This window comes from Hirundo rustica, chromosome 14, assembly GCF_015227805.2.
Source record: "Hirundo rustica isolate bHirRus1 chromosome 14, bHirRus1.pri.v3, whole genome shotgun sequence".
NCBI lineage: Eukaryota > Metazoa > Chordata > Aves > Passeriformes > Hirundinidae > Hirundo > Hirundo rustica.
Window position 1 is genome coordinate 17,064,927 of NC_053463.1, and position 20,572 is coordinate 17,085,498.

Below are 20,572 nucleotides of genomic sequence, written 5' to 3' on the forward strand. Positions count from 1 at the left end.
TGGGCTTTGTGCTCAGATATTTGTGGCTCCCATGTACAGTGTGTCACTTGTCACTGTTAAGTAACAGCGCTAATTATAACTATTGATTATTTTTTCATCTTTCTCTTTCTGGGGTTTGTGCAGGCTGTTTTGCTGGCATTCATTTTTTTTTCCTATTTTTCTCTGAAATGCATTTCCCAGCCAGCCTTGCCAAGGCTTTGCTTTGTAGGCTTAGAAAGAAATATATCTGATGATAGCAGCCAAGACAAGCATGGGAAGGGGCTTTTCTGCTGGAAACCTGAGCCTCGGGAGCGATGCCAGGTGAAGCAGGGATCCAGCAGAACTGGGGGGGGATCAGCACACGGATTTCTCAGGCCCTGCCTGGCCTTGTCACTGTGTCACAGCTGGATTTAAGGTGGGGATTGTCTAACACCTCCTTAGGGAGTGAGCCAGGGAGAAAACCACCAGCAGCCCTGCCTTTCCAACCCCAAAGCCAAAACCCTACTCGCTCCTCCTGAAAGTTTTAAACCTGGCAGGTTTTTGGGCAGATGCTCACTGGGGCTGCCTGTGCTGGCCCTGGTGATGGAGGGGTGTCCGTGGCCCTCCAGGGCAGCTCAGCAGGGAGCAGGTGGTGGCTCCTGGTCAGTGCCACTCGGTGCCAGCCCTGGGACAGCCCCTGTGGCCTGGGATGGCAGCAGGAAGTGCCTGTGTCCCTGGGAAGGTTCCGTGACCCCCCAGGCTGCTTCCTGCACACCGACAGTGACACAGCCAAGCATGTAGAGCGCTGAAAGGAGGCCAAAAATTGATAACAAATAATTTCCTGGCAGTGCTGCTCCTGAGGCACTGGGCCGTGGCAGGGCACTTGGGCAGAGGCTGTGTGAGGTCCTGGGCAGTGCTGGCGCTCAGGGACCCCACACCCACCCCCTGTGTCCCCCTGCCCAAAGGGCTCCGGGCTCTGCAGGGGGCTCAGAGCCCAAGGAAGGGTGGCCAGAGGGGACCCCTGGGTGTAGCGACCCCCTCTCTGCAGCTCCTGCAGGTCTCAGGGGTCATGTCCGAGCACTGGCACGGGGCAGCAGCACGGGGAGGTGGTGACAGCCATGGAACCTCGGAGAGCACCAAGAGCTGCGCCATGGGCAGCCGTGGCCAAGGCTCAGCTGACCCTGGGAGCTCTGTGTGCATGGCCATGTGTCCCCAGAGGGTGACACAGAGGGGCAGGTGAGCCCTGGGCTGCTTTCCCTGGCTGTAAATGCCAGCCCAGGCCGGTGTCCCCAGTAATGACAGGTTTGTTTCCCAAATGGCACTGCTGGTCCACAGCCCGGGGCAATGACAGGGCTGCTGCGGCTGCCTGGCCCTCCCCCCGAGGGCCAAGGGACAGGGCCAGGGCCAGCGCCGAGCCAGTCCTGCCCCAGCCCCGCTGTGCTGGGAATGCCCCAAATTCCTGCAGCCTCCCCCAGGCAGGAGCGAGGCAGGGCTGGAGGGGCCACAGGGGTGGGGGTCCTGGGGCAGATGGAAACCTTGGGTAGGGCTCACTGGACCCCCTCTCGCTGCAGATGTAGGAGGTGGGACAGATAGTTCCATCCTCAGTTTTGGAGCTAACAGGGTCCTCCAGCTTCAAGAGGGGGTCAGACATTGAGTGCTGGAGTCACAGAGGCGGCCAGCCAGGAGCAGCTCCTGCTCCTTCCCCTTGCCCCCACAGGAGCATCAGGAGGGTCGTGCTGGCTCAGCCTGAGCTCCCCAAACCCTGGCACCCTTTAGGCAGAGAGGGACTTGGAGCAGAGCCCTCGGGCTGTGTCTCCCTGGGACGCTCCCCAGCCTCCACCATCCGCAGCTCGGGCAGGGCCTGAGCCCTCAGCACGGGAGCAGCTGATGTGCCTTAATGGATTTTTCCTTTTCTCAGCCATTTGTTGGGGTTTTGACCGCACTCACCTCTGCCCACTCTCTCTGCTCTCTCCTCAAATGGCGTGTTTGAGCTTTGGCAGCCAAGCACCCGTGTAAGCAAACGCAGCTCGGGGTGCCCCGCTCCCCGCCACATCCCAGAGGCGCTGGGAGCAGGGAGAGCCCGAGCGGGAAAGGCGCTCGCTAACGGGCATTAAATCGTGCCACGGGAACTTCACACACAATTAAAGCGGCATAAATTCAACATGGCTCCATTCACCGCGGAATTGAATTAAGAGCACTTGAAATCTGGAATAAGACTTATCTCCTGAGGATTTAATGTGGTTTCACTAATACACTTCAGAAGATAATGTGGGTTCATCTTCCTGAGATCCCTGAGCTGCCAGGTCTGCCGGGCTCCGGCACATCCTCAGCAGAGCTGCTGTCCCACTGCACTGCAAAAACCTTCCCAAATCTTTCAAAACGCTGCAAAAAAACCCCGAAACCCCTCCAGCCAGTGCTGTGGAGCGTTCCAGGCGGTACCTGGGGAGCAGCCGCGGGGATCTGGCGGGCAGGGAAATCCCACAGCCCTTCCCTGCCCAAAGCCACGGTGGGTCCTCCCCATCCCCACGGCGCGCTGGGAATTGGGGAGGTGGGGTTTGGCTCCTCGCTCCCCGCCGCGGGGGGCGGCCGGAGCATCCCGGAGCTCTCCCCGCCCGTTCGCTCCCTCCCGAGCCCAGCATCGTCCTCCGGCAGCGAGAGCGACCGCACGAGCCCTTCCCCAGCGCTTGATTACAGGGAGCAGTAATTACTGTAATTCTCTTCAATTGGCTCCCTAATAAAGTCGCAGCTTCGCTGGCGGCCGGAGCCCCTCGCTGAGCCGCTCTCACACGCAGGGCTGGAATTCCCCGACACGGCCGGATCGGCGCTTTGGGGTTCTGGAACTCCTGACCCAGCTGCTCTCGGGCTGGTGCCGAACAACCCGGAGGCAGCAGGAGCCGGGGCTGGGTCCGCTCCAGGACGAGGAACTGCCCTGCCCCGCTGTCACCACCGCGTCCCCAGCTACCGAACCGGGGTTCCACAACACGAAATCCCCCCGTAAGAGGAGGTTTTCTCCCCTCCGCCGCTGCGGCTGCAAGTAAATGTTACACCGATAATGATTCACCTCGACGCCTTCCTCTGCTCCAAACGCCCAGAGGAGCAATGCTCGTGTACAAAAGCAACGTTGAGGTTTTCTGGCCTCCTGTCCCCATCGTGTTCCTGCTGCTCCTGCACTCCCTGGGGCTGCAGCTCTCACCGGGGGAAGCACATTTTAATTTCTTGATGCTCAGTGTTTGTAGCATAAATTAAACTAATATGTATTTAAAAGCTAAATACGTGTAAATTTGGCTGCACATCTTAATAAAGGTGGTTTTTTAAAGCTCACTAATAGATTGTACTGGGGGGGGGAGGCATTGGATGTACTCCCTGAACAGCCCAGGGGAATGTCACCTTTAAGAAAATACCCGGAGAAAACCCCTCCATATTGTATAAATTCAGTTAATAATTATCTCTAAAAGAAGACCTACAGCCTGTTAACCCCCAAAGGGCAGTGAAGCACAGCTCCCCCTCTGAGCCTGTTTACATGTTAAGGCTATATGAAAACAGCCTATAATTCCACTATTTAATAGCTGTACTCAAGAGACTAAAATGCTTGAAAACAGAATACATTTGGCAAAAATATATCAAAAACTATTTAGCTTAATTCTGATCAGCATTACAGTAACATGACAGAAATAACCTTAATACAGTAAATTATGAGCTGATCGAGATAAATAAAATTATAACATTTCAGTGCCAAGGCTCAGCTCTCAAATGGAGCTGCACTTTAGACACGGACTCCAGCCCAGGCTTTTCCAGCTCCACAGGAACAGGCACCGCTTCCCTGCGCCCGACTCGACTGGGACGTGTGAAACACACTGAAATTCATAAAATTTAAATAAGACAGCGAAATTATACCTTGTAGCTATAGTTATCACAAATAATGTACAGTCTAAATTGCAGCCTGAGCAAACATGATTTCCTGGGTGCCTCTGGAAGCCCAAGGCGGGATGCAGAGCAATTATGAGGAATGAGCACAAAGCTGATTTGCATCTGAATGGCGAGGGGGGGGGGCCGAGGGGTGGGCTGGGCCCGCTCCATTCACAGCACCACAATGCACCAGCTGGAAAAGCAACTTTATTAGTGTCCCGCAGCAAAATACATTAGTAATTTGTAACCAGGCATTACAATTCCCGCCTGTGTCCCGCAGGAGCGGGGGAGCTCCCCGGGCAGCGCAGCCCCTCCGGAGGGAGCAGTGCCAGGAGCACAAGGGAACCGCCCAGAGGCTCCGGGGGAGCCCAGGGGGAGCAGCATCAGCGCCCCGGGACAGCGCCGAGCCCCGCTCCGAACGCCGGCCCCGAAAAAGGCCAGCCCAGGGGGAGCAGCATCAGCGCCCCCGGACAGCGCCGAGCCCCGCTCCGAACGCCGGCCCCGGCAAAGGCCAGCCCAGGCACGGGTGTAGCGCTTCTCCAGCTGTTTTCCAGTTGTGCTCACACAGCCGGTGCCTGCTGCAATTTCAAACTCCTCTGAGCTTGCTCCCTCTCCACCCCCACAGCTATCACATACAATATTTCCATTAATTTTTTTTTTTTTTGAGTAAAAAAAATCTAATTTTTCTCTCTTGATCATCATGATAAACTGAGTCTCTGAGTAGCATGATCCTGTATTAGTGTTAACCGTTAGTGTTACTGTAAAATCCTCTTTGGTTATAGAATATTTCATTTAAAGCAAGATTATAAAAAACAGTTTCCAGCTAGAAATCCACCCCTGTCATCTAAAAGCCATCTAAATTACCACACTTCTGCAGGCTGAAGATATACTGATAGGACTTAGGAATCTGAGTATCTCCCCAGGTAATCTAAACAAAGTTATCAAAATTATATTAAGTAAATACATTTGGAGGAATAGTAAATTTTTGAAAAATCCTTAGGGTATTAAAAGCAGAGTTCTGGAAGTAGCAGTAGTGGGCTAGAGAAAAACACCCCTGAGCCAGAGCTCTCCTCTAGATACTCTCCATGGCCTTGAACTCGCTGAGGGCCTGCACGGGGTTCACGTGCTTCTTCTGGGATGCTCTCTTGATTTTCGTCTGGGTCTCGTCCTGTTTCTCCCTCTTGACCAGGGGTTTCTTCTCCGGAGCCTTCATCTTCCAGGAGACGGCCGGGAGGTTGAGGGAGGCCATGCCCTGGGACTTCTGGTACTTGGTGGACGCCACGTAGGAGGCCTTGACCGTCTGCACCACGGCGTTCATCAGGTTCTTGGCTGCCTGGATCAGGGACATGGCACTGTCCACCTGCCAAGGGACACAGAGTCACACACCATGGAACCCCCAAACACAGCGTTGTGCTGAGAACACCGCAGGCCTGGGGGGTAAAAAACACTTGAAAACTGATTTATGGGACCTTTGAAACCTGAGGCTCCCAGTTTGAGGTAGGATTTTTCTTTGGAAGCTCAGTGGTTACAAACCTGACCCGTGCCACCGACACAAAAGCAAGGTTTGCCCCCCTGTCTGCATTTTCCACATTAATGGCAATGGGAACGATTTGTATTCTGCCCTTTGCTTTTGTGACTGAGCTTTAACAGTTGCTTATTCTCTAATGAAATTAATAAAGCTGTACTAATATCTTAATCACCAACAGCAAATATTCAAATTGCCCCAGAATACTAACTTGGATTGGGAAGGAGGGAACAAACTGCATCACCAGCCAGGCCTGGAGCCCTTTCCCAGCTGGTTCCTGATTTACAAGAGCATCAAAATAAGGAAAAATATGAATTTGTCAAAGCTGTAGGGCACAGAAGGGACAAAGAGTTGAGACTAGGGCTGGGTGGAAGACAGAGGGGAGGAGCACCATGGTGACCTCAGCTGGGAGCCCTTTCTCCAGGGGCCAGTGTTCTGCTCTGGGTGGGATCCCTGGCTTGTCGAGACTAAATGGGCCGGGATGGGGTTTGACCCAGGGCAGGGTTTAGCCTGCTGCCTGCTGCAGGGCTTGGCCTAGGGCAGGGCTTGGTTCTGGGGCACTGTCCCCTCCCTTCCACCCCAGTGTGCCCCAAGTGCCACCGTGGCATCTCAGATCCCCTGGAAACCCCTGTGCTCTGCCCTCCTCCTCATGAGCCAGGAACCCACTGCCCTGGAATGTTCCCCGGAATCCTCACAGCAGGAGGAATCATTAAACACCAGGAGAGCAGGGAGGTGCTTTTCTGAATGAACAGTCAGACTCTGAAGGTGCCAGCTCTGCCCCCCTGGGCCGTGGCTCTGCTCTCCCAGCACTCTGGTGCACGGGCAGGGCGCTAACACTGGGTGGAATTTTCCTTTCAGAGCAGTGATGCCTCTGGACTGGCTGAGGTCTTCATCTGATTATCCCACGGAGCTGAACACTGCTGCTGGCAACCCTCAGCCCCAGTGGACAGGCTCAAGGAGAAGGGATAAAACCAGGAGATCAGACTACAGATGCCAGGCTGTTCTATCACTGATTTATGGCAGAGGGGATGTAACTCCTGCAGACACTGAGTAACTGCAGTGAAGCCCTGGAGTAGGTATTGCTGCACAGTCACACATCTCCTGCTTTGACAGCACCATGCCTTCAGCCTCCCAGCTCCCAGGACACGAACAGCAGCACATTCACCACAGCCCCTGGAGCTGCCCTCGGGGCTGGAAAGGGAGCAGGGAGGGCTGGAAAGGCAGCAGCACGGGGGCTGGCAGCAGCAGGAGGGGCAGCACAGCCCCACCATCCCCAGGTGGGCTCAGCTTGTGCAGGGATGTCTATTGCTGCTGCTGACCCAAAGCTCTCCTTCCACAGCTCTCCCTGTTTTTGGGGGGAAATCTGTGCTCCTAAGTTTAAGGAACTGAAATATCAAACAGGGTGTCACTGGAAAGTATGAGTGGCACAGGGTCCCAGAGCAGCTGTGGCTGCCCCTGGATCCCTGGCAGTGCCCAAGGCCAGGTTGGACACTGGGGCTTGGAGCAGCCTGGGACAGTGGGAGGTGTCCCTGTCATGGCAGGGGTGGCACTGGATGAGTTTTAAGGTCCCTTCCAACCCAAACTGTTCCATGATTCTGTGGCATTAAAATGGCAGGATGTGGGAAGTTTCTTCCATTTGCTGATCAGGATTCAGGGAGCAATTCTGGACTATCAGCCTCCTTCCTCAGTCCTGACACAGCTGGGCAAAAGCACCAGTGACCAAATGTGCCTGTGCAGGGCAAGGAAGTGTATTCCAGAAGAAATGAAGAATTTAGCTCCACCTCCCTCCCCCCAAATATCTGTCATACAGAATCCTCTTAGGAGGAAGCATTTCATGAACTACAGTGAAAAAAATTATTTGCAAGCTAATGGCTGGAATAAAGAAGGAAGCTGGCCTGGGGCAGCTTCCAGCTGTCAGAAACCAGAGCAGCCACTAAAAATCCCTGCCCTCTTCAGGGCACAGCCATCCTGAAGTATTAACATCTCTGGAGCACTGCAGGACCCCAGCACGCTCCGAGGCTGTGCAGAGACGTGGGGCAGGTTTAGCTGCGCTGATGAAGTGATTTAACCTCACTCGGAGTGAAAAGCAGTTCGCAAACCAGATTACACCAGAGGTGAAGCGAGTCTGTCTACAAACACCGTTGAGCAAGGAAATGCGGAGTCTGTATTTTCACAGCCAGCGTTCCTCCCCAGAACAACGAGGCAGCGACACGAACTCCGCATCCACTGAAACTCTGCACGCTCTGCGGTGTTCCACACGGAAGCTCAGCTCGGAATCAGCGTTCCCCGGGGGAGCAGAGCTGCCCGAGGCAGGCGCGTGCCATACGTACCCCGGAGACGACGAGCTCCCCGCCCAGGTTCTGCACCTCGGCCTTCACCTTGCTGCAGATGTTGAGCTGGTGGCAGTAGAGCGCGATGCGCTGCAGGTAGGCCAGCAGGTCCTGCTTGCACGCCGAGTCCGGGCACTGCGGGGCAACACGGGGCACGTCAGTCCTGCAGCAGCACGGGGACAAACCGGCACCTCCCCCGGGAGCAGGGATGGGCCGGGAGAGAGCTGCCCACCCTGCGGCCTCTGAGGCGGCTGAGCAGCACCAGAGGCACCTAAAAACCAGGAGCCATGAGCAGGGGCAGCACTGGACAGGCTCCTTCCAGCTGCCCTTAGCAGCCCTCCCAGGGAGAGGAAGAGGACTATTTACCCAACCCAGAGCAGGTCTGTCAGCTGTTAAAGGTCCTTCCTGTACTGCACAGGACACAGTAGCAGTGGTCTGACATCCAAGATCCCAAGCTGCAACTAGCAGGTGTTACCAATTCCTCCCTCAATCCTCAATCTTAAGTATTTCAAGCTTGAAAACTATAAACCTGACACTGACTCAATTACATGCAGCAGACAGAGATTTTCCTGACTTCTGCTCCCATGTCACAGCAGTGGGGAAAGCAGGTTCCTCGCCAGGCACAAAATGACATTTCTGAGGTGCTTGCTGCAGCACTCATCCGTAAGAGAAAGGGAACTTTTTCAGCTTTGCACAAAAGGCTCTGCAGGAGTCCTGCTGTGAAGTTTGGGCAGGTGGCATTCTCTGAACTGAAGAATGAGCCATGGATGAACCAGGCTCAGGCTGGATTTCCAGAGCAGAGGGGAGCCCAGCTGAGGAACAGCCAGAGTCCAGAGCAGGCTCTGTAAGATGAAAAGGCTGTGGGAAGGGTTTTGGTGCCCATGCCAGCCCTGCAGCCCTTTCAGGAGCAGCAGCAATGGGGTGCCAGCAGCAGGTCCCCCATGGGCCACCTCAGCCCCAGAGGCACCCCAAATGTTCATACACACACACACACACACACAACACCTACAGCTTCACATCCCATGTGTCACACCTCAGAGTTTGCTTAAGCCCTTCTCTGAACCCCAGAGAAGATCACTTGTTGTACCCCACAGAGCGCTCCTGCTCTTTGTTCCACAGAAATGGCCACTCATCATCTCATCTTCCCACCCAGCATCCACAGGTCTCCTGGACAAAAGCACCATCAGACTCCCACTGATCCTTATTTTCTGCTCTAAGGCAGGCTGCGCTGTGTCCAGCATAACTTCAGCTGTAGCAGTGGAATTCACCTGGCATTACTCAGGGACAGGACTACAGGCACACCCTGCCGGGAACTCCAGCCTTCCAGACAGCTGCACCCCATCCAGAGTGATTTAGGAGCTCTTTTCCACACCCCTGCTCACAACAAAATCCCATTTCACCTAAGACCCTGATCCTGTGCAATGGACCATCTGATGAAGATTCATAATGGACATGGCATGACTGGAAGATTAATCTTCAATGTGGCACCACTTCATTACTTAATGCTTCACTCCAGCTGAGGGTTGTTGCATTGGCCATGCAGCCTCTCCTCCCCTTTGAGGGAGGGCAAGGTAAAAATCTTCTCCTGGCTGTGAGCAGCAGGCTTTGAGCCCGGATTCTTCCTGCAGACCTTCTCTCCTTAGCTATGGGATGGAAGCAGAAACTCTTTTCTTTGGATAAAAGAGGAGCAGATCGTGGTGCACACACAGGGATGTGCAAACAGGGTCCCACCCACATGGAGCATTTCCTTCCCAACAGCACCTGATCTGCCAGAACAGGAATTTCCCTCTGCAGTGAAGGTGAGTGCAGCTAACACATACATTTAGTTTTTTCCAGGGCCAGAAGAAGTGGCTTTTTAAAGACCACGTGGTCTCTGTGCTGAGCAGAGGTAACGCAGGTGCTGCACTGCTGTGCACACAGAGCTCACACACACACAGGGGCACTGCAGTGGGAGACCTGCGTGGCTTTGTGGGCATCTGACCCCAGCAAGAGACATAAAACCACCTTCTTAGTCCCAAGGAAAATGATGGAACACCCAAAGTAATTGCAGCTCTCAACCTGGGCACACGGCTTCCATCGGTGCAGTGAAGGCCTGCCTAACGAAGCAGCAAAGCTTGCAGGTTAATTTTTTAAGCTAATCAATATTAGTCAGCAGTACAAGATGTTTTAGAGCAAGTCCACAAATAGCCCTGGCCAAAGAGCTAATGAAAAGCTCAAATTACCATTTTGGAAACCGCTCTCCATCTCCCAAAGAGCTCATCTAACACAGCTGGTAGCAGCACAGCAGCACAGGGGCTCGAGGGCTGACAAATGCCCAGTGCAGCACGTCAGGGGATGGCTCAACAATTCCAGCTACTCTGTGGGGCTGTGGAACCGTTCAAGGAAAGCTTCTCAAGGCAGGAGGCTGCTGCATGATCACCAACAGCTGAGGAAGGCAGCAAAACCTTTGTGGAATAGGAATCATCACTGGGTTGTGTACATCAGTATGGTGTGAGATGGAAACCCACCCCCTCTCCTGTGTGTGCTATTTCTGCAGGCAGGACTGAGGACTCAGCTCAAAGACAGATGAGGTTTAAATGGAGATGTAACACAAGATAAAAAAGAGCATCAACAAAAGGCACTGCAGGTGCCTGCAGGAGCCCTATCCTCTCCTAGGCAGGAGTGCTCAGATAAAAACCAAAAAACCCAAAAGGCAACGATTTGAACACTGATCAAGAATGATATTATTGGATTAACCCACAGCCACAACTCCCATCTGCAGAGCTGCCGCGGGAGGACTCCCACAGCCCAGCCCAGCAGGGAGTGCAGTGTAGATGGAAATGAACATGTGGGGACAACTCCACCTTCCCAAAGCCCCCAAACCGAGCTGCTGCCACACACTCAGGGAAGGTTACTGGCAAAAGCTAAGCTGGCTGCTCCAGGTCAAATCCAGGATCCATCCTAGACACAGCAAACACCCCCCATTTTCAGTTCCTGCTGCCCCAGCTGAGCCTGCAGAGAAGCAGAATCACCCTTTTATCTTTTTCTGTAGAGAAAAGGGGCAAGAGAAGACAGCAGAGCCCTGGTGGAGTGTGCTGATGGACTCAGCCCATCCCAGTGGCTGCAGGTGAGAGCCAGACTCCAGAGCTTCTTCCTCCCAGAGCCTCTCCCTTTGGGAATGGGCCCTGCTGCACCAGCAATTCCCAATAAATGCCTCTCAGGCACCAGCCTGTGCCCAGGGCCCCCATCCCAGGCAGGGCCCAGTCTCCCCAGCAAGAGGCTGCTGCCTTTTACTGGGAAGTGGGGCAACCCCTACCCTCACCCCCAGCTGCTCCTCACTGGATGATCAGAACCGATGGAACTTCAGCCTCCCACTGCTACGGAAGGAAACAAGGAACAGAAATCTCCTTCGGCTCTGTAGGTGTTTCGACATGGAAAAAATAAATAATAGAGAGAACCCTTGTCTTGCTGCAAATCATTGTCATCTGTGTTGTGCTCATAACTGCTTCCTATTCCCCTGTTCCCAGCAAGCAGCAGCTGCTTGGAGTAGGGATGGAAACCTTGGGGAGAACCCGCGGCTGATGGCGGAACTCTTCCCAACAGACACAGAATTCCTGGGACAGCAGCTCTTGGAGTTTCAGAGCAATGTGCTGCAGAAGGGCCTGATGGCAGAGCTGGGAGCTGCTGGCACGCTGACATGAGGGGTCACAGCTCTGGTGCCACCCAGCACACAGGACACAAGCCCTCCGTGTGCTCCCAGCCAGGAGCAGGGACAGCAGAATCAGGGCTCGGAGCTGCTCCTGCTCTGTAGCTGTCACACTGTTCCACAGCAACACGTTTCTAAAGAGTATGGAAGCACATCTAATGAAATATGCAGGCTCAAAGTACTAGCAGTGTATGGAGTCAGGAAAAAGCTATATTCTTGTCAAAATGACTAACTGTATAGTTCTGCTCATATTTATCTTCAAACATGTGCTTAATCTGTTACATTTTTAAGGACCTTACTGCTACTAAAAGAGGTTTTCTTTTATATTTTGAAATGGCTTGGTATTGAAAACCATATACCAACTTTGCACAAAACATGTGAATTAGAAAAAAAAGAAAAGCATTGTAAACCTTCAGCCCAAGCTCCCCTGAGACCTCGAACACAAACTGCTCCTTGCTTCATTTACCTACATCAGCAGCACACCTGGTTCTTGCAGAAACAAGGCTGTCAAAATGCTGCAGAGCAAGGAGAGCCATTTGAAAAAACACTTCTCATATTTATCTCCCCACTGAACATTCCTCACTGCATCATTAATAAAGGAGGGTGTAGACAAGCACCTCTGAATGCAACATTAAGAGAGAGTCCTGCACTGCAAGGATTTACTTTCAAAGTGACACCGGTTCAGTTAAAACTTTGCAGTACAAATTTTCATCCTTAAAAAGCTTGGAAAGCAAGTGACAACTGGAGAAAACAAAGTTCAGTCCATGATCTCATGCTTAACCTCCCTGCATTTCAGAGCCTCTCTTGAAGGTGAAATATTATTACTAATGTCGATGTTTCCCTGCTATTTGGGTGTGGGCTGAGGCCAAAAGTGCTCTTGCTTGGCCCAGTTTCTAAGTGGCTCAGGACAGGCATTGCATAAATAAATCCCTGAGCTGGCCATGCTCGTTCAATCCTGTAAGAATTCGCTCCAAACACTGGCACAGCACAGCCACGCTTGGGTCACTGCAGGCCTTGCTCCAAGTCTTCATCAGCTCTGACTGGACAGTGAAAAAACCACCAGAGAGCTCTGACACTCCCCACTCAGCCTGTGGGGCATCTGAAAATTGTCAATCTCACCAAGCTGCCCCCAAAGCAGTAGCAAAGGTTGTGCAAGAGGCCGGTGCCACGGTGCAGGTGCTGTCCCTGCAGTCTGTGCTTTGGGAAGCACCAGGAGCCTGACGTGAGCCCAGCCTGGACCCTGCCCAGCACTGGCACTGCCCTGCCTCTACGTGACCTGAAGCAGGGCTGGCACAAAATGCCAGGTGCCTGATTCCAGCCAAGGAGCTGCTGTGTCACTGCTCACGGAGGCAGGAGAGCAGCTGGAAAGAATAGAATTTTCTAGCAGCAGATTGGGAAATTCAGTTTAAACACCCCAAAACCAAACATATTTTCATCTGTTCGTCATGCATGCAGTACTAAAAGATCTGCTCTTGCTCCTTTGGCACTGGAGGCTCTCGGGAATGTGACTTACATGGTCAGCAATGGTCCGGCCCAGCTTGTCCATCCTTGACCCAGCCTCTGCGATCTTCTTGGCTGCGCTAATCACATCTGACGTGTTCTTCAGTGGACCTTTGCCCCTGAAAAACAGAGCAGAGGCTCCCTCCTAGCACCGGAAAACCACAGCAGTGAATTCTGGGTCCCTTTCCTCATTCTGTTCCACACAGTGCTGGCAGTGACTCCTCAGCCAAAGGGCAGGAAAAGGCAGGAGCAGCCATTACAGCACCTTCATTTTCAAGAGTTACCCCCTTTCAGCTCTTCCCCACATTTAGCTTAAATCTAGGAATAAAAACATCTTAAATTTTACTGCTTTGAGTAACTTAATGATCATAAGAGGTAACATTTTAGAAGATGGATTTGCAATTTTTATGGAATGGAACATGAAGTTTAAAAAATAGCGTTATATAAAATGTGGTAAATTAATTTCAAAAGGCATGAAAAACCCCTCTCTTTCCTCTGCAAATAACTGTACTAGGAACTATTTCTGCAGTATGGCAATATTGAGAAGCCCAACGAATCGAAAGCTGTAAAAAACTGAGCAAATACATACATATATATATATATATATATATTCCTGGGGACAAGAATCACCCTTAAGAAAGAAAGAAAGAAAGAAAGTCAGGCAATAACTGCTGTCTATCTGTAGATCAATTTAAACAGTTATTACCACCCAGCCACTGCACAATAATGCATCTCCCCAGTTAATATGCAGCTGGAACAGGGCACCATTTAAAGGAAATTATAAGAAGTGAGACTCTTAGGAGAATTTGCACCATGTCTCATTGAAAGCCCAGCAGCCCAGAGAGCTCAGAGCGAGCACACATTAAAAAGCCTCACCTGGTGAAGTCTGTCATTTCCATCATAATCATACACATCTGTTTGGCCAGGACAATGATGTCATTGCCACTGTCGTCCCATTTTGACACTTCAGCATCCAATTTACTCTTTTCCTCCTGGAAGCTGGCGACCTGCTCAGCAATCTTGGCTTTCTGCTCTTGAGGGAGCTGAGCCATGATAGCCTGGAAGAGAAGAGTTTTCTCACGTGGCCTCCTGCCGCCTTGTAGAGGCTTTTTGGAACATTTCACTAATAACCAATTTCAGTCATGTAGATGGGGGATAAAACTTTAATAGCAATCCTTTACCTAGAGGCTTTTCAGAGCCATTTGCTTCCATTTTGAATCAAAGTTTATACTCTTTTTTAAGAAAAAGTGCCCAGAAAGACAACTTGACACTTAAAATATGGGCCTTTGCATGATAAAGCTGTTAAGACTCCAAACAAATTTGCCACATATTACCATCCCTCAAAATAAAACTGCATGAAGGAGGACTTGCCTTTTATAGAAGATTTCAATGTTTTAAAATTAAGTTCCACTTGGGTATTGAGGATAATAAGAAATATCACCAGTCTCTCCCCTGCAAAAAGCTAGCTGTACTCTTTTGAAACATGTCTGCTGAGGAAAGAGTAAGTGAAAATAAAGAGTATGTGCTTACTCCCAAATAAAATCTCTCAGACTGGGTTTACAGCCTGTGTAAGACTCCATGGCCTTGCCTTCATAAATACTGGGAGCACAGATGCCTCCAGGAGCAGGCAAAAAGGAGCCTTTGGTACTAAAAATCCTCTGGCAGCAGCTGTGCTAAGAGCTAAATGAGCAATGTCTGCATTTAAATAGAAGGGGGCGAGGGTCCAGGCATAGAAAGTGCTTGTGCAAGGGAGGGGAGCATAAAAATACTCCCAGTTAGTGTAATTCCCAAGCCAAAGTGGCAGAAGTTTGATAAATAAGGTCTGGCTACTTCTTGCCTGGCAGGAAGAGCCTCCACAAAAAAATCTGCCATGGCACTTTCCCAAGAGTGTAAATTGTTATCGATCCAGAGGGGCCATGTCAAATAAAAGCAATAGGTAAGGCCAGGTTTTCCCTCAATGCACTGATTTTAGGGTTTCACCTCTTAATGATTATATATTGCCTATCAATGCTTTCATTTTTGGGCCACAGGAAATGCAGTTGAATTCATTTCGTTTCTGAGTTCCTCTCAACGCTGTCCTGATAAATGCTCAGTGACCAAACACACAACAGCACGTGTGTGAGGAGACATTTTATGAAGATTTTGCTCATAAAGTTACTGTTTGTCTGGGAAAATAACATTAACCCAATGGAGTGATCTGCCCTGTACCTCCCTGCAGAAGCAGAAGCTCACCTGACATCTGTGATATCAAAATGTGACCTAGTTCCTTGGTGCTAAAAAGATTTTGATCTTTCAGAGTACCCAAAATACCCAAAATAAAACAGCTGTTTCTCACATCCATCAAACCAACTGCATTTCACTCAACCTCCTTTGCAGAAGAATGCTAGAAACAAAGAATGCCAGTTTTCCAATTCAGCATTTTTATCACTACCCCCCCAGATTTAACCGGGGTTTTCAAAGCAAGCTGAGGTGTTTCTTGAAGGCAGGTCACACTTTTACAATGCTCAGCTTTGTGCCTTACCCTTGCACTCTGTCCAGCAATGAGCTGATCATCCTCAGTCTGGATACTGGTTCTGCTTCGGACGTCGAAATCCTCGGTCTCAAAGTCAGAATCATCCAGCTCTTCCGGAGTCTGAGGAAAAAAGCATTCAGGCAGAGTCAAACTACAGATTTCATGGCTCTGAAAAGCAACAAGAATATTGTTTTTTCAAGCAGAGAGAGTGGAAATCAGTGGAAGTAAAAACTATTCCATGTTTTCAACAAAAAAGGTAAATACAGGGACTGTATCCAGCTCTGAACACGTGTGATTTGATGTGCTTGACTGCTCCTGTTAAACACCGTAGGGATCCCCAGAATCACACAGCAGTAACTAAACAGCTGAGATTTGTCAGGACATTAATGCACTCAGCATCTGAAAGACAGAAAAAAGTTCTTGCAAAACGAACAGCTCTTTTGCAACTTGATTAAATGTAAAAGCTTCACTCGAGATCCTGAAGCTGAAATTACACACGGCTCTAAGGGCTGGTTTAGAAGCACAGACAGTGTCTTCAGTACAATTATGAATCAAAGCACTGACTAAATTAACAACAGATAAAATATCTCAAAGTTTATCCTTATCCCTCAGGAAAAGCTGAAAAATTCCAGCTAGTAAGGGCCGGCTTTTATGCTGTAGGCTAAACACATCTGACCTAGTTCCTGCTTGCCTAGGATTTATTTTTGCTACTGCCAGTCTGTAGCTGGAAAACTTTTTATAAAGCCTATCAAGTTTAAACAGCATGTTTGTCAAAATACTACATCTTTGCTAAAGTGGCACTTCACGACAATTCTCCAGAGCTGGGTCAACAAAGAACTTCACTGATAAATGCAATAAATTGTGATTAACAGTTAAGATACAAATGAAGTCCCTGCTTTTTAGATTTTTTTTTTCTATGATTTGAATTTCACAGACTTGTCTTCCACTACAGACACTTTGTGATACAGTGAAAATAGAGACGGACATGCAAAATAATTGCCAAAAAGGAAAAGTGAGTAAGTGACAATCAAGATTTTAGGTATTCCAGCCTCCTCTCCAGGCCCTGGAGAACAGGGTATATCCACAAAATCAGTAGAGGGACACACATTAAGAAGTAGCTCGGTGTATCAATACTTAAAAATAATGAAAAAACAGAAAGAGAACAGTTCTGCTGTACATGATCCTGTCTGTGACTCTCCTCTGCCCATCCCTCCCAAAGCCCAGGGACACACAGAGTGTAACTCTGCCTTTCAAGTGCCACCGAGGGCAGAAACCCCTCTGGGGTGATGAGCCTGGGCAGCAGGGAGGGGGGAATAAACACAGATGTAGTGAGATGGTACTTATGAAAATACCCTGCATAAACACAAAAAGGAGATGCTGCAGTGGCTTTTCCTGCCAGTTCCTGTAAAGAGCAAGAGCCCCTGGACAAAGCTGAAGTAAATGAGTCCCTGTGAGCAGGGTTACACCAAGCCCTGGAGAACCCCAGAATTTCCATTTGAAGGTCTTTTTTATCGCAAAATAAACTCTCTGGACAAGTGCTAATATTTTAACTTCTTTCTGGTGGCTGCTGTGTGGCCAGGGACAAACGTCAGCATTCCTGGCACTGCCAGCCCGGGTAATTGCTGCCCACTGGGGCTGGCAGCTGAGCTCCCTGTCCTGAATCACAAGGGCTTCGGCAGGGGGGAATCACAGCCCTTTGTCTGCATGGCAGGAAGGCATTGATATCTTCATCTACCACTGGCTGTCTATAAATCCTGAGCCTGTCTGAAAAGAAATTCCTTGGGGAGCACAGATGTTGTCAGCTTTTCTCCTGGTTTCTCATCGGATCCTTTACTTTAAGCAGCAAACATGGAAGATGCCATTGCAATGGTTACTGTAATCACATCTCTTCTGGGGCTGTACATTCTCAATTTACTGACCACCAAGCTGCATCTGCCATGGTCACCACTCTGAAAGACCAGGACAGTTTCTCAGAGTCAAAGGAATGTAAGGAAAAGGAGAAAAAAGGAAAAAACCACTGTATTTGTCTTTGCTGTATCTGGCTCCTGCCCATTTTTGCCCCAGTAAGATCCAAGAAATAGGTCCATGGATAAGCTTTATCCAGAAGCTCCTTTTCTGCATCCTTTCAACCAACTGCGCCCTTCTGTGCCTGACCTACCAGAAATTAGGGCTTCCAAGTCACACCCACTGCAAGTACACGGGAGTCGAGGCCTCTGTGAGCTGCCCTTGTTTACCCAGGTTAGCCAATTAACTAATTACATGCTCTAGGAACTACAGACCAAACTCATCTCAGCTTCCTTTTGACTAACTAACATTAATTCTCAAAATTTACTTAATGAAGAGCCATTAGGTTTTATTTCTAAGCTCTCAAACCATCAACAAGCATCTACAGTTCTGAATTAATTTGCTGTTGTTAACTGAAAGGTCACTGGTTTTAGCACATTAACGAGCCAGGCATTACCATGAGATTACAAAAGATGCGAAGGGTATTTAGCATCACAACTCGGGCCATCATCGACGCTCAGATCCGGTTAATGAATCTGAATCCAAACCTACCGCTCAAGCGCTCCACAGCGACTGGCACATTTAAAGACCCTGAATGTTAATAGGAGCTAAATGAAAATCTTCTCCTGTCTGGCTCCATTATCCTGATGGCTGTTAGTTCACCAAAGGCAGGGGAAGCTGCTGGGGGAAGTTGCGCTCACCCGGATCATCAGCACGGCTTTCCTGATGTCCCGGATGCCGTCGTACACCAGCCGGGAGGCGTCGATGAACTCGTTCTCATCCATGGGCTGCGCAGGGTCGGAGCTCAGCGCTTCCACTGCAGCTTCCACTTGCTCCGTGAAGCGCGGCATGACTGAACCCGGAGCACAAAGCTGGTCAGTCCCACCACCCCCAGCCAGTCTCTTCTTCCCACTCCTGCCTTGCCCTTAACCACCCTGGAAGCTGTGCAGTCCTTTCACTGAAATCACATTTGGTACAGGAGGTGAAGTGGTAATCCAGCTCCGTTTCTGCTCTACGCTGCTGCCGTTCGGTGTTTTCCCCTTGGACAGTGCACAGTTTGTAACACCCTTCTAATGGACAAGGAGGAAACACCTGGGGAAGCCTCTAGAAACTATGGGATAAAATATTAATTGTCTGTTTGATGTTCCCTGCAGATGTACATCATTTTTGAGGGGAAAAAAAAAGTCATGCTACCATCAGGAAGCTCAAGTTTAAGAAGCAGTGGAAGGGGGCAGATTGCACTGCTGCATTTCAGTGAGTCACAGTGCCCCAGGAAGAACATGCCAGAACCAGTTAAGAGTCTGCTCTTTCTTCATTGTCACCCCTGGTTCTTCATCAAAGTAATTAAAGCAAAACCAACAACAAATGGCTGGCACTGAAGCAGCCAGAATCACCAGCAGTTCATAGGGAACACCCTGATTTGGTGTTTGTGTGTGGGGCACTACAACCTACAAATGCTCTTTCAACAGTTGTAAAGATACTTTACAAAATTTATCCTAATTATTGCCCAAAATTTATCCTAATTATTGCCCAACACTTATTCTGCTGGGGGAATGTTATCTTCCTTCTGGACCCTGAACAGCTGCAGAGCCTGGTACAACACTCCAAGATGAGCACAGCACAACTTTCAAGCCTTCACTCACGTCTGGGATTCATTCCTGGTGTTTTTGCTTCCCACAGCCCAGACCACCACAGCAAGCACACTCAGGGACACCTCTGTGCACCGCTGAGCTTTGAGCCAGCCAACACAGCAAAATCACACTTCTCACTTTGCAACAGCTTTGCAAACAACTCCCACTAATTTGCATTACAGCAAATTGAGTCTTTAACAGATTTCACAGGTACACCGGTACCCAGCTGCCCACAAGCTCTCAAGCAACAGCAATTCAGGGCTCCTGGGAATAAGCGAGCCTTACCTGTGTTGGACAGTAACTTGGTTGCTTCCAGCACCTTCTCAGTGTACACTCCAGGCTCGTAGTTGTCCATCTCCGAGGTGACCACGTGAATGACGCGAGCGGCACGGCCCCGGATCGCACCGGCCGTGCGGTCTAAGCCATCCACGTCCTTCTCTTGGAGAGCAATGACACATTTGTTTACGTCTTCTAAAATGTGATTCTCTGGAGGTAGAAGAAGGAGGATTTAGTTGGTAATGCCTTCTCTGTCGCAGTCATCAGCATGGCAATTGCTCAGGGTGGGACCTGCTCTATAGAAGCTCCATGGAGATGCCGTCAAGCATTCATGTGAAGGTCACTACAGCCAGCAAAGAGCTGCCCTTCCACAAAAGGAGTCAAAAAGCCATCAGTCCATCCACCAACTGGCCTCCACACGTTCTGCCCCTGTTTGTACTCGATTTTACCAACAGGAAAGCTGAGTTCTGCTGAGCTCTCCCCTGGTTTCTTTCCATATTTCTGCCCTGGACTGCCCCAGCCCTTATTTCAAATACCTGCAAACCACTCCCGTGGCAGAGCACGTGGGGCGATGGGCACCTCCCCAGCACCACACCTACTCCCCTCAACACTTCACCAGACACTTGGTGCGTGTTTCCAGCTTCCTCCGGAGTGTTTTCCTACAGCCACACACATTCCATCAGAGCACATTACACTGTCAGTCGCCCATTCCCATCTGAGACACATAATGTATGCAGTGAATAATGTGGAAAGCATTCCAGCCACACAGCACTCACTGACTGTTCAGAAAACAAACAAACAAAAAAATAAAGGCAAGACCTCTGTTTGCAATTAGCTTTTTAAATATACATTTTCTGGTCTTGTAAAGAGATATTTTCCCCACTCATCGAGTCCAAGAAGCGCAAAATGGGTAAAACCTTCTAAGAGATTTCTGAAGATGCCTAAAGAAATTCGGATCCTTATCTGGGGAAACCTACCCTAAAGATCTCCCAAACTGCTACTAGAGACTTCCAAACTCTGTTAGAGAACTCTTTATTGTACCAGGACCAATGTTTTGGTATCATCATCCAACACCAGCATTTAAGCTGCTTGGTAAGAAACCAACTTGGAAACATTTCTGCTCTGTCACTTAAAATAGTTTCCAGTGTTAATTATCATTGACTTAATCATTCTACACTGCTAACCCATGCAGGTGGCTTTTATTCCCTCTGCAGGTAGTAAAAGAGCCATTTTGCAAGTTTGTAG

General features: G+C 49.9%; 1 protein-coding gene across 2 annotated transcripts in view; it reads right to left on the reverse strand.

Annotated features, from left to right (window-relative positions):
* Nucleotides 1-4,053: 4,053 nt before the first annotated feature.
* CTNNA1 (catenin alpha 1) overlaps nucleotides 4,054-20,572 on the reverse strand; it is a 117,916-nt gene continuing 101,397 nt past the window's right edge. For both annotated transcript variants that reach the window (XM_040078590.2, XM_058422514.1), the window contains exons 12-18: nucleotides 19,337-19,537; nucleotides 18,122-18,273; nucleotides 15,426-15,536; nucleotides 13,781-13,962; nucleotides 12,918-13,023; nucleotides 7,720-7,854; nucleotides 4,054-5,224 (exon numbers count right to left, since the gene is read on the reverse strand). In XM_040078590.2, the coding sequence (XP_039934524.1) occupies nucleotides 4,937-5,224; nucleotides 7,720-7,854; nucleotides 12,918-13,023; nucleotides 13,781-13,962; nucleotides 15,426-15,536; nucleotides 18,122-18,273; nucleotides 19,337-19,537 (1,175 nt within the window). In that variant the 3' untranslated portion in view covers nucleotides 4,054-4,936. The remainder of the gene's footprint in view (nucleotides 5,225-7,719; nucleotides 7,855-12,917; nucleotides 13,024-13,780; nucleotides 13,963-15,425; nucleotides 15,537-18,121; nucleotides 18,274-19,336; nucleotides 19,538-20,572) is intronic.